At 46.5% G+C, this 12,962-nt stretch overlaps 1 protein-coding gene across 1 annotated transcript in view; it reads right to left on the minus strand.

The window, feature by feature from the left end:
- STX7 (syntaxin 7) overlaps positions 1-11,233 on the minus strand; it is a 35,259-nt gene extending 24,026 nt beyond the window's left edge. The window contains exons 1-2 of the mRNA XM_080929218.1: positions 11,148-11,233; positions 5,223-5,372 (exon numbers count right to left, since the gene is read on the minus strand). Coding sequence (XP_080785344.1) covers positions 5,223-5,307 — 85 coding nt within the window. The 5' untranslated portion in view covers positions 5,308-5,372; positions 11,148-11,233. The remainder of the gene's footprint in view (positions 1-5,222; positions 5,373-11,147) is intronic.
- Between the last annotated feature and the right edge of the window lie 1,729 nt (positions 11,234-12,962).

Here is a 12,962-nt window from a genome sequence, read left to right on the forward strand (position 1 = left end):
AAGACCCACCACTGAATGTTTGCGCACAGTGGTAAAGTTTACTGGTATAAACTGATGTCAGAAGGCTAACTACAAACGAAAATAAATGACCCATTCCATACAAATGAGTCCCACAGAGTCGAAAGGGAGTACAGCTCAAGACAAAGTAAAACACACGTGTTAACTTTACCAGAATCACGTAAGAAGCTTAAGAACACGTAAGTTAATTGGTGATGCACATGGGGATGTGTGAGCCGGAGAAGGACTCTGGGCTCAGAACCCACCCTGTGATCTGCCCAATATGAGGCAGTCACTGGGCTGCACCCTCCTCACCGGCACTGCTTAGTAATAAGCATAAGCCAGCTTTTAAGGACACGCAATGTTAGGCAGCAGACCTCAGTGCATTTCTTCTGCTCTTCAAAAATACAAGTTATCTTTGTGTGTTCTAAAAACCTTTTCCTATGAGGTCTTGGGGAAGACGCATACATGGCCCAAGTGAAAATGCCCTTCTCTAGTCAGCCCGCAAACGCTCACTGACCCCCTCCTACACCACAGGTCGGACTTGACTCAGATGGCAGAAGAGAATGGCTAGACATCCCGGTTCCAGAGGCTCTAAAAAAACGCTACCTTTGAACGTGAACTCGAGCTTTGAGAAAACATCATCTCTGAGATGCACGCTGAGCTTCTTGACCTAGAGACGCTGTGGCACAGCAACTATAGCGTTCTGGGGGCAGCAGTGAGAAGCCTTGAGCTGAGAAGGACTGGAACACGAGGCATGGCCTCAGCAGCGGGGCGCGGGAGGAGGGCTGGCAGCACAGATGTCTTACCAGCTTTGCTAACGATCAGCAGCCTACACCTAGGCAGGCAAAGATCTGCCGCTCCATTTTAATGCTCCACACTGGGCTCACAAGGAGACCCATCACGTTCTAGTTTGCTTTGTCTTGTCTTGTCATTTCGAAGTCAGATTGCTGCTTTGATGTGGAACATCTCCGATATGCAGCATGTACCTGTTACATACGTGTAAACACTTGCCTGGATAGTCCACTTACTACAGCTCATGTCACGGCCATAGTACAAATGGTTACTATGGAAGCAGACTTGTAACAGTGTGGGTCGCCTTCAATAAAAAGCGATATAAGGACAAAACCTACCGAACATTTAAATGCTGTTTCAGAGCCAAGGACTCCAGAGACACAGTTCCGTGGCAGGGCACCGACCTCACACGCATGAGGCCCTCAATCAACACCCACTACCTCCGGGGGAAAAGTTTCATGTCTCTTAGGTTTTGCAATATAGACAATAGGAAACTGGTACAGGAAGACAAATGTATATTCCTGCTACTGGTTATTCTTGACTTCCTCTAATTAAAAACAAACAAACAAAAAACCTGTTTTTTTTTAGCACAAAATAAATGGCAAGACTTAATATTTATGTGAGCCTTTATTTATTTATCTGATCAAGACTAGCAGAAACATGAACTTTTCCTTTTACGGCCACAGGAAGCTACAGTCTCAGAAGGCCTTGAGTTCTGCTTGATCAAGACCACCTTCTAGCTACCTCACTTACCCTCCCTAGACCCATTTATAAAACCAGGTCATCTGCAAGGCCAGGAACTAAAACAACTCGAACGTTGGTGTCAGCGGAAGACCTTACCTGTGGCGCAGAGAGCCCTATTCCGTCACACCCTTCTGTATTAATAGCTTCGTCAGACCAGGAAAGGAGAAGTGAGATTTCACACTTCTGCCTTTCAGTTCCACAGGTTTCTACTCAGCTCGCATCAGAGTGGTAGGCTAGATTTCTACCAGCCACCTAGTTCCCCTCTAAACCTCTTTTCCCTCAGACACTGAACGCTAGAATCAGAAAACATGCACAACCGTGCTGGTCTAAAGTCGTGACCAACCTCAAGTTTGCATCAACCAACCAAACTTCCTCCTGGACGGCACACGCCTGTCTCAGTTCAAGCCATACACTCGCTTCTCTTCCCTCCCCTTCCTTATCTGATGCTTTCTCTTCATACTGCACTTAAAGGCAGACATACTGGGAAGAGGATTACACACACACACTCACACACACACACACACACACACACACACACACACCGTCACACTTGCCTCATCTTGCAGAGTAGGTGAAAAACAAACTGTTCTCTAGAGCAGTGGATGTCAACCTTTCCAACATTGTGTTGTTTAGTACAGTTGTGACAGTAACTCCCAACCATAACATTATTTCGTTGCTAATTCATAACTGGGATTCCGCTCCTGTTATGAATCCTAATCCAAATAATCTGCATTTTTCAGTAGTCTTAAGACAATCCCCGAGAAAGGTTCGTTTGGCCCCTCAAAGAGTCGTGAGCCAAAGGTTGAGAACCTCTGCCCTAAATGGTACAATTCCAGTCCCTTCTGGCCTTTTAGAGTTTCCCTTTTCTAGGGGAAACATTGCAGCTCCTGCTCTGACCACAATCTTTGGCTGGTGGTGACTCATGTCTTGAGTCCTGGGCAATGGACCAGAAGAAAGCAGGGAGGGTGACTTGTTTTGCTCACCCAGGAAAGGACCCTAGGTAAGACAGACAGTGAGAAGGAGAAGAGAGCGCCAGGGGTAGCGGTGGCAGCGGCCGCAGTTCAAGGACACAGAGAAGCCCCGTCTTGAGACTAACTATGTATCTTATTTCCAGTAAGCTCCTTCCTCTGGGCTTTGTTCTGGTCACTCAAACTCTTCTTTCTTCCTGGATTCCAGAGTTGTCCCATCCCCATCCCTTCCTCCTAGTCTTTAGGGCTTAACTCAGATTCGTGGTTTTAAACGCCAGTTGTGCTACAGTCCCGAATTCCGATTTGTGACATGGGTGCCAATTTTCCGAGTTCATGTAGCTCAACTGATGTCCAAAAGACATTTCAGAATGTCCCTGGCCAAGGGGGAAGTGATCAGCTGTGATGTACTTTCGCTAGAACTCTTATAAAAATAAAAACACTCACTAGAATGAAATAAAATCCTCCCCAACTAGTCCGGGACTTAGTCGGTCTCACCCAGTTCGTACTTGCAACTGCCTGCTCCCTCCATACTGGGTGCAGGCTCCTCCCACCCGCACACGCCAGTCCTCCTGACTCTCTCATCTCTCTCTCACTGATACTGACAAGTCTCTCCATGGGCCCCTGCCAAGAGCAACATATGCCCCCCTCCAAACGTCTGTCTGTTCCCTAAGGAGCAACCCAGTGATGCCTTCGGCGTACAGATCTGACTGTGTCTCTTCTTAAGTTTCCAGTGATCCCACCCCCTCATAGAGGGAGATAATCTCCCCACAGAGCAGACAAAGCTCTAGTAACACATCTGCCCTGCGCCTCAGTTCCCCTCCGGCTACTCTGGCCTCAAGTACCGTAGCCTCCTTCTCCTCTGAGCACCTCAAGCTCTAGGATGCTTTGGGGTGTCTGGTGCTGGCTCGCCCTCATGTGACTTGCCCCCCTTAGCTCTCTCTGCCAGGCTCTCCTGTTCCTGAATGCAGGGCCCAGCTAAGCAAGGGCACCCACCTGCTCCCACATCCCTCTCAGCCTGTCTCCTCACGGGAGGCTGTGCTGCTTACGACTGTAAACTGCACAGACAGGACCCTATAGAACTATTCACGGCTACGTTCACAATCTCTGAAACAGAATCTAGCGTGCCATAGGGGCTCAAAGAGCTACTGGTGAATGGGGCAGACAGAACACCACAATTAAAAGTCTGAACTATCCTCACGGTATTTAAATTTCTGAATAAGTGACCTAGGAATCTCTGACCACTGTTTCTAGTCATTTGGCAACAGCACCCCCTCCCCACTTTAGCTGGGGGCCTAACTCCCAGTAGCTTTAAACTTGTAGGGTGGCTCCAAAGAGACAGAACTTTGCATATCTGAAGATGGCGACTAGACCTTTTCTGAATGATATCAGTCTTCATTAAAAAGATGTTTTAATGATGTTGAATCTAGGACCAGGCACATGTGAGCTAAGGGTCCCATTGCTGACCTTTATCTCTATCCCTCTTTGCTTTTTATTTTAAGACAGGGGTCTCAGCAAGTTACCTAGGCTGGCCTTCCACTTCCTCAGTAGGCCAGGCAAGCCTTGAACTTGTAATCTTCTTGCCTCAGCCTTCTAAGTATCTGGAATTATAGGTCTGAAAAATGAGGTCCAGCTTGGTCCCTTCTGAAGAACTGTGGGCATGGGTTGTTGGGGAAGCCTCTACATAACCCGGTACTGTACAGGTAATCACTAGGTTGTTCATTCGCTGTCATCCACACTGTGGTACTGAGCCCTGGCTCAGATGATCACTGCTTATGTGGCTGCAACAACCGATCTCCTTCGCATACACGGACGGGTTTAAACCAGCCCTTTCTTCCTTGCAGGTTCAGCTGCCACTGTGTCCACAGTTTGCTGGATCCCTAATCTCAGAGTGGTACAGACTAGAGTTGGAGTCGGGGTCGGGGTCAGAGTCAGGGTTGGGGTCAGGGTTGGGGTCAGGGTCAGGGTTAAGGTCGGGGTCGGGGTCAGCATCAGGGTCAGGGTAAAGGTGGGGAAGGATGCTACTGAGAGGTAATCAGTATATGTCTAGGCTTTGGAAATGAACTGGTCTTTGTGGAGGTGACAGTAGTCACAATGACCACCACTCCTCATTCTGCAGCTTCCCTTCCCACCGTGTGATATTTCCTTTCCATAGGTCATCACCAGAAGCCAAGAGGCTTAGCTGTGTTCTTATCTCCAAAACTTTGGGGAAATAATGTATTCTTTTATGTCTATCTATCCCTGTGCATTTTGTTATGGCAGCAACAACAACCAAAACCTTAAATGCCTGCTGAGTTCTTTCCTGCCTCTTTTAATTTTATACCGCATGTTCGCAAGTACAGAATTTATCTGAGCACTGACTTTCCAAATTTTATTTCTAGTAAATATAATTCTTTTGAGCTCTCAGTAGTGCTTACTGGATCTTAACCTATGAAGCCAAGCCGAGAGACCTCAACATTGATATCCAGATGGCTAAGAAATATAAACACAACCTGTCAATCTTAACTTCACTAAAGAAACACCGCACCTGGGACCTGTGCTGGCACCCTGCCCCTCAGTTCAACCACGTCCATGCTGACTCTAAAGTCTTGTAGCCTCTTCAGTGGTGTTCCCATCACGTTCCTCCCTCTCCCTTCCCTAATAGCCAGTGCTTTACCAACTCCCACCAAGTTCAGTTCGGAACTGAGAACAGCAGTGAAGTCAGTTTGGAACTGGACTCACAGCATTGTGTGATCTTTTGGATGTTAGAGGAGATCCGCTGTGCAAGCTGAGCAGGGTCCCCACCGATGCCCGGAGTGTAAGACATGGCTGGAGGGATGAACGGCTGATTTCATCAGATGCGAGTAGGCTATCCGGTGTGCTAGGAGTCACCTAAAAGGACATAGAAGTTATACAATTACATTTTTTTAAGTTATTGGTGAACATTTCCCAAATTATCCACCTGGGATGTTACAGGGTTGAGAAAGGAAAATTACTACTGCTATCTTCTAGAAAGCATTTATAAAACAAACATATACATTGTTTATTTAGGTATGATGAAGATGGAGAACAGAGGCCTAGGTGTGAAGACCAACTGGACAGATCTAGAACATGTGGAAAGGCAAATGATGTTTATCAAAGGGAGGGGAAGTCCATGGCCAGCTCTGGACCAAACGATTCACAGCTGGTACCAGTGGGAGGCGACCCAGAAAGGAAGAGGGGGTGGCCGAGAATTTACTACACATCTGTGAGATGGAAATACCTCACTGGCAGTCTACCGTGATGTCACAACCTCCTCTTTAAAGTCCTCTTTCTCTGTTCCTTTGAGTGAACTGTGGCTTATGTCTGGTTCAAAGTAACAAAACCACCCATTGGTGAAGGTGAGATTTAAGCCCAGGGTTCAGATTCCAAATGTTGAGAATAAATACCTCAGAAGAGCAAGTGTCTTGGTTTCCAGGCCTAGCCTGACCATAGTCCAATAAACCAAACACTGAGGTTCCCAGCAGAGAAAGGTAGAAGGTACTATGTGCATGGCTGTTACACTGTATTGTTTAGAGAACATGCTAAAAAGTGAAGCCTGGATGTATGTTCTATGCTGATATAATTAAAAGACATTCTTGATGCAATGTTGGGCTAAATCTACCAACAGGGACGGAGTGTAGGGAAAGCACAGAGGGACAGTGCTGGGAGGAAACACGGCAGCTGAGTTGACACAGCTGGTCCTGTGCATTATGGGATATGCATGGACACTGGGTAATATCAGGAGCTCTGGGATCTTCCCCACTCTCCCTCCTTGCTCTACATGAACCAGGTGGAGGATACAGACTCAACATACTTAACTAAAAGCAAAGTCAAAATTTTAACTAACAGCTGACCCCCCATCCAGTGACAGTGTAGCAGGAATGAATTCCCTTCCAGGAAGCACTGAATTGGGACTGCAGTCATGTGAAGAGCCGGGGAGACTGAGTAGAGCCAGCCCTGAAAAGCTAAGTGTGATGTTCCATAGCTGGAATCCCAGCACAGGAGTTCCTAAAGCACAGGGACTTTTAGTTCAAGATCAGCTTAGGCCTGGAGAGTCAGTTACCCTGACAGCATTTTATGCTCAACTTTAGGAGCTGGTTTTCCCCTCTCACCATATGCATCCTGGAGACCAACCTCAGGTCATCAGGTTGAGCAACAAGGGCATGAGCTACCTTGCTAGCTAGCCCCATACTTTCAAAAAAAAATCTTTATTAAAGATATAATTCATATACCATACAACTGAAACTGTTTAAATCATATAATCCAATGGCTCTTAATGTGTTAACAAAGGTCTGTGATAATCATGTGTCCTTTACAATGCATATTCCTCTGAGAAGGAAGTTCATCTGTTTGTCCCTGACCTTTCAGCATTAGAACCATTTATCTGATTGTTTGTTCTTCTATTCTAGATGTTTCACATGAGTGAAATCAAGGAGTGTGTGGTGTGTGTGTGTGTGTGTGTGTATGGTGTGTGTGGTGTGTGTGTGTGTCTGTGTGTGTGTGTGTGTGTGTGTGGTGTGTGTATGTGTGTGTGTGTTTTCTCTGTGACTGACTTGTTTCTCCTCCACTCATTTCCAAGATCCTTGTAGGATCAGTGAGTACCTCATTGCCTTTTATTGACAAATAATATTGTTCTAAATGGATAAAGGCAACTTTCTTTTAGCTCAGGGGTATCTTTTAAAATCTAAAAACGGCTTAGACTTTTAAAAGTACCCTCAGTTTACAGCCAACACCGATACCCTGTAAATAACTTCTCCTGTAACCATGGTTACCAATAAGTAAGTCTCACATCCCTACCTACAAAAGACACCTTTAATAGTCTCTCTCTCTCTCTCTCTCTCTCTCTCTCTCTCTCTCTCTCTCTCTCTCTTGAATTCATCAACTACCTGTTCAGTTGCCAGGATAACTGGCAACCAGAAATCTCTACCTTGGGCAAGATACTTAGCATCTGGGCCTCCTGCCAGGATCAAAATAAGATAATGGGACCAAGCGCTTTCTACAGTGCACAGAGGACTTGTCTGAGGTGCTCCTGCACCTGCGTGGCTCTCATCAGCGGCATACGGCCACGAGCTCCCCTGAAACCCACACCCCCACCCACACACAGACCAATGCCGGCCTCCTGCTAATTCCTGCAAAGATTCCAGACTTTTCTTCTCAAAATTCATACATACATAGTCCAAACCTTCTCAGCGTTTTATTTCCAAGGGATTTTTTTATTTTCCATAACTTAAGTGAGACAGTCAAAATCGCAGCCCGCTCTTCTTCTCCCTATAGTCAAGCAGACTGGAGAATGTGGCTGTTGGTGTGACACTCGGGCCTCACCAATTCTAAAAGCCTCCCCTCTTCATCTCTCCTGGAGAAAGGGTTCGAAGACGACCACCACGGTTCCATCTTGAGTGATGAGTGAAGAGGAATCGGAGAATGTTTCCTGCACATGGTGTCTTTATGGTTGTTTCCCTCGGAAGCCTCTCTCTGCAGTGGGCATGAAGCCTCTCTCTGCAGTGGGCATGAAGCCTCTCTCTGCAGTAGGCATGAAGCCTCTCTCTGCAGTGGGCATGAAGCCTCTCTCTGCAGTGGGCATCACCGCTATTGTGCTTTTCACAAAGAAATGGAGGCATCACTGAGGTGAGCAAGGGATTTAAACTGAGTCTGGGAGCTCACACTGTCACAAGCACCACACCAAACCCTACTGCTGCCTGCAGAACAACTTAGCACAGCTGCACCTGGCCCACTCCAAAACCAACTTGCCACCAAGCTTGCCACCTCTCTGCAGGCCTGGGGGCCATTTCTTCACAGCAAGGAAACAAACCTGGATGGAGGTAAATGGCGACCGAGCAGCACTCGCCCTTTCTGTCCTGTTCAGCTACGACGACATTTAAAAGGTGAGAGCTGGCTCTTCAGATAAAATACAATTGAAGTGGGGCAGTGATTAACTTTGCTGGAAAAAATAAACTTACAAGTTCTTAAATAGTTATCGATAAATGACTTTATTTTAAACTCTGTGTTTATGAAGTGTCTGTGCTCTATAACCATCTGCTGTACCAGCTTGAGCTGCCATGCACAAAAATATTCTCGTTGAAAGCCTACTCGGAATTCCTAGCCTTTGCTCACAGTAATTACACAGCTCACCATGTACACCTGCACTGGCTCTACAGCGGCTGCTGCTCTCGTGGACTATTAAAGTGAGTTAAGATGAAAGCCACCCGGCCACCTTTCAAGTGCTCAGACACTATACGAGGCCAGTGGTCAGCAGCCGGGACAGCTCCCATATTCACTTCTATCCCCACAGAAAGATCCACCGGGCAGGGTTCAACTCACCTTCTCAGTAATTATCTGTTTATGAAGAAATATAAACACTAAGGTGAAAGAGGAGACGGGAGAGTCCAACTGTGACACGCACAGTGAGAGCTGTCTCCAGACCGTGTCAAAGAGCAAGTTTAAAGAAAAACAAAAACGCGCAAAGGGGATTTTTGTTGCTGATTCTTGACTGTGAAATACTGCTGCTCGTACCGTAGACTCTTAAAGACTTCTGCTGAGCAGAAACTGGCTCCCAATTTAGCGTGTTCAAGTCAGATGGCCAGTTTCACTTTCTCAGTCATGAACCACCAGCATAAAATATGAGCTTCCTCCTGCTTTGTCCCCCAGGATTTTTATTTGTGTGTGTGTGTGTGGTATGTTGGGTAAAGCTTGGACCTAGTCTAGTCTTGAGTACTTGGCTACAAATTAGGTCCCGGACATGCGTTTGAAGTGTGAAAGAACAAGTGCACCAATTTCCCGAAGTGTGAATGAACAAGTGTACCAATTTCCTTAAGTGTGAATGAACAAGTGTACCAATTTCCTGAAGTGTGAATGAACAAGTGTACCAATTTCCCGAAGTATGAAAGAACAAGTGTATCAATTCCCTGAAGTGTGAAAGAACAAGTGTACCAATTCCCTGAAGTGTGAAAGAACAAGTGTACCAATTTCCATAAGAACACATGCCCAGCCTGAGAGTAAATATTAATATTTCTAAAACACCATTTCAGGGTTATTGCCACCTGGACTTCTCTCAGTGTCCCTTTTCTATCTCTAGACGGCCCTTCCCAAGATACCCACCCTTCCCCCGTGACAACTAGCTCTTTCTCTCAGCAAGGTGTTATCACACACTAGAGATGGCAGGTCTGAAATAAGTCTCCAGTGTGCTCTCTGTCACTGGAATGTCATGAAGCCATGCATCATACTTAGAATGTTGGAACCTTCACACTCTTGGTTTCCAAATCCTAAAACAAGCAGGAGAGGAATCCTAGGAGACAGTCAACAGCTCCATCTTCCATGTGAGTATTTGTCCCACAAAAGAAGTGCGTCTCCACCTGGCTCCTTCACCAATCCAACCATGATGTTTCACACTTTGGTTTCAGCTTAATTCACCAAGAATTTTCTCCCCTCCACAGTTTCACACATTAATATTCCAAGTGACACTCAACCAGAGCGAAATTCACTCAGACTTCACTGTGGGGGTTTTAATTGGCAGTACTAGAAGACATGGCAGAGATATTTCATTGCAGTACTGGGGACTGACCCAGGGTCTTGTGCGCACACCACTTAGTGGCATATAGCTTAACATTATCATTCATAATTTTCACCAGCAGCATATAGATGAACGAGGGATCCCAATCAGAATTAGAAAGCACTGTTAGTCGGGAGTAGCATAAGTAAGCTAGCTGAAGGAAAAGCACCCAGCGGTCAATGAGTTAATAATACGGTGTTACATTAACTTCCCCAGACACTGGGAAACTACAACCTCACTCTTAGCTAGTCACAAGCCTGAGGCCAACTTTGAAAGCAGCTTGCAAATCCGAAGGCCCATCCCCACCACAAGATACAGTTTAACAGTTTTATCACTCTGCTCAGTGCGGCTCAGAGCACACCTGAAGAAATGCCTCCCTCCAATAGGACCAAACCAGTGTCTCATAACTACTTCCTTTTGTTTCCTGATTGTGGAAAACTTGTAAATAACAATTCTTGACAAAATACAAGATCTAAACCAAAAATGACATATGCATTTAAAATTCAAGCAAAAATTTTTAAAAACTATAAGGAAAATTACCATTGACTATAAAGCTTCCTCTCCCCACCCCCATCCAAGCATTTTCTTTTCCTTTCTTGTCTTTTTCCTTTTTTTTTTTTTTCTTTTTCTTTTTTATCTGAATTTAACCTAGCAAACACAGATGTGAATTCTTGAAATACTTTGTTAAGGGTCTTGGTGGATAAATCAAAGACGTGCATAATGTAGGTGAGAGAAAGTTAGCTTGTAAGGCCAACAGCCAAGCAAAGGCATTGGGCCGCGGAAAGAACCCATGGCCAGATGACCAGGGCCCATCGCGTTTCCCTCTCTGTCTTTCTGGAGGGGAAGTTGACAGAGAATGGGAACACGGCTGTCGCCTGCCAGGATCTGAGAGTAGGGTTCGGTCCCCGGGCGCCCGGGTGCTCGTACGTCGCGTCCCCGAGTCCGCCCCGCGTCGTGGGAGCCCGAGAAGGAGGTGCCGGCCCTGTGCCCTGTGCTCGGCGCGCACCCCAAACCAACCACCAGCGAGCTGCGGTTCTGGGGTGCTCCCCCGGTCCTCCCCCTCGGAGCCCCTTCCATCTGCCTCCGCAGTCTCGTCTTACCCTGACCTCCGCCACCTCCAGCCACTGTCACCCGGGGGCCCACTGCCCTGCGCAGCCAGTCTCAGCTGATGGGCGGTGGCGCGAGCACGCCCACTGCGCATGCTCGGGGGACACAGCCCCAGGAAGGAGGAGGCGGGGCTCGCGTGTCTCCCATTGGCCAGTGACGGCTGAAGCTTAGAGGGACTGGCAAAATTGCTGGGGAGCTAATCTCTGATGGGCGACAAAGTGATGTCTACGTGCAAGAGAAGAGGAAGAGAAGAGGAAGAAATCCAAGAGGGGAGAGTTGCGTTCTTTATTCGGTGGCGCCAATCTCGCTGGACTGAGGGAGCACCATCAGCTCCTGAGGGTTCTGTTTCCTAACCCTCAGCTCTGTGGTAGACGTGACAACTCCATTTTAAAATGTCACTGCAAAAATGTCAAGGCAATCCTAGCCAAACCCACGAAAGAATAAATGGAGAATTACCTCCCAATGCCCATTTGATAAAGGTGTTTTCCTGGCATACCCTTTAAATATGGGATGCGTTTTTAAAACCCTGACTTTAAGGGCACAGACTGTTCCAACAATAAGTCTTCAAACAAGGGGCTCTCAGATGAGGAACATCAGTTGTTCAGGTGAAAGAAATACTTTGCCAAATCAATTAGAAGAGATTGCCTGGACCTTGGTCTGTAATTAAGACAGCATTATTTCTGGAAAAAGCATAAAAACACATGATACGAAAAATGCAGTAGAATTCAAGTGAAGGTGGGGGAGGGGGATCCGGACTATTATGAATCAGAACAGACTGCACACTGGTTGGTTTTACACACGCCAGCATACATAGATGGTTTAGGTTGTACTTGAACATGGTATCTTCTCAGTTGCATCCATACAGTGGAGTGAACACACTGGTCAAAGGACACGTACCATTTCAAGCGACGTGGTTCAGCTAGAGCCACTGCAAACTGTTGGGTTTTGCTAGGGATTTTCCCCCAACAAACTGGAAACTGAACCAAGGTCCTTGCCCATGAGAAGCCCATGCCTTCACCATGTTCTGTGTCCCCAGTGTTTTTTGTTTTGAAACAAAGTCTCCACAGGTTGTCCAGATTAACCTTGAACTCACTCTATAGCCCAGGCAGGCCTTGAACTTGCAACCCTCCTGCCTCATCGTTCAGAGTACTGACCTGTGACTCTGTCCCAGGTTCTTTGTGGCTTTGTTTTGAAAAAATAGGGATCAAACCCAAGGCCTCACATTTCAGGTAAATTGATCCACCCCTGAGTTCTACCTGTTGTCTCCACTGTGAACTTACAGAAATATTCGCCCATTAAAGTGGCAGTATGTGTTTCCCAAGATACATAGGAAATTCAGGTTTTTCTTTGAAATCTCTCCTTTTTTTTCAAAATTGTTATATTTTTGAAAATCATTCTTTGACAATAACCTCTATAATAAAAAGTCATGTTAGCTACAGAGTCCCTTTAGAAAATCTGGTTCTGTTTCCTCATTATACAGATTGAGGAACCTGAAACCCGAACACTTCCAAGTCACACGAATAATTAGGAACAGCAGAGGCTTGAGTGTCCTGTCTGAACTCTGGAGTCCTTCCTGCCATGGGACCCAGACGACTAACGTCTGCTGAGAGTGTGCCCTACAGCGGCTACGAAGCCGTGCACTACCAGGTTCACAGCTGAGTGTAGTGTTTCCTGTCTGTCAGTGGTGCCCTTCAAGGGACACCACGTACCCTGCTGAGGATTTATACAGAGCACAGTGCTAACTGAAAGGATGGGTTCCTTACTGTATGTAGTGTCAGTAATGGTCTTTGAAGTGAAAACAGGAACAA

The sequence above is a fragment of the Micromys minutus genome (assembly GCF_963924665.1).
Source record: "Micromys minutus genome assembly, chromosome: 15".
Taxonomy (NCBI): Eukaryota; Metazoa; Chordata; class Mammalia; order Rodentia; family Muridae; genus Micromys; species Micromys minutus.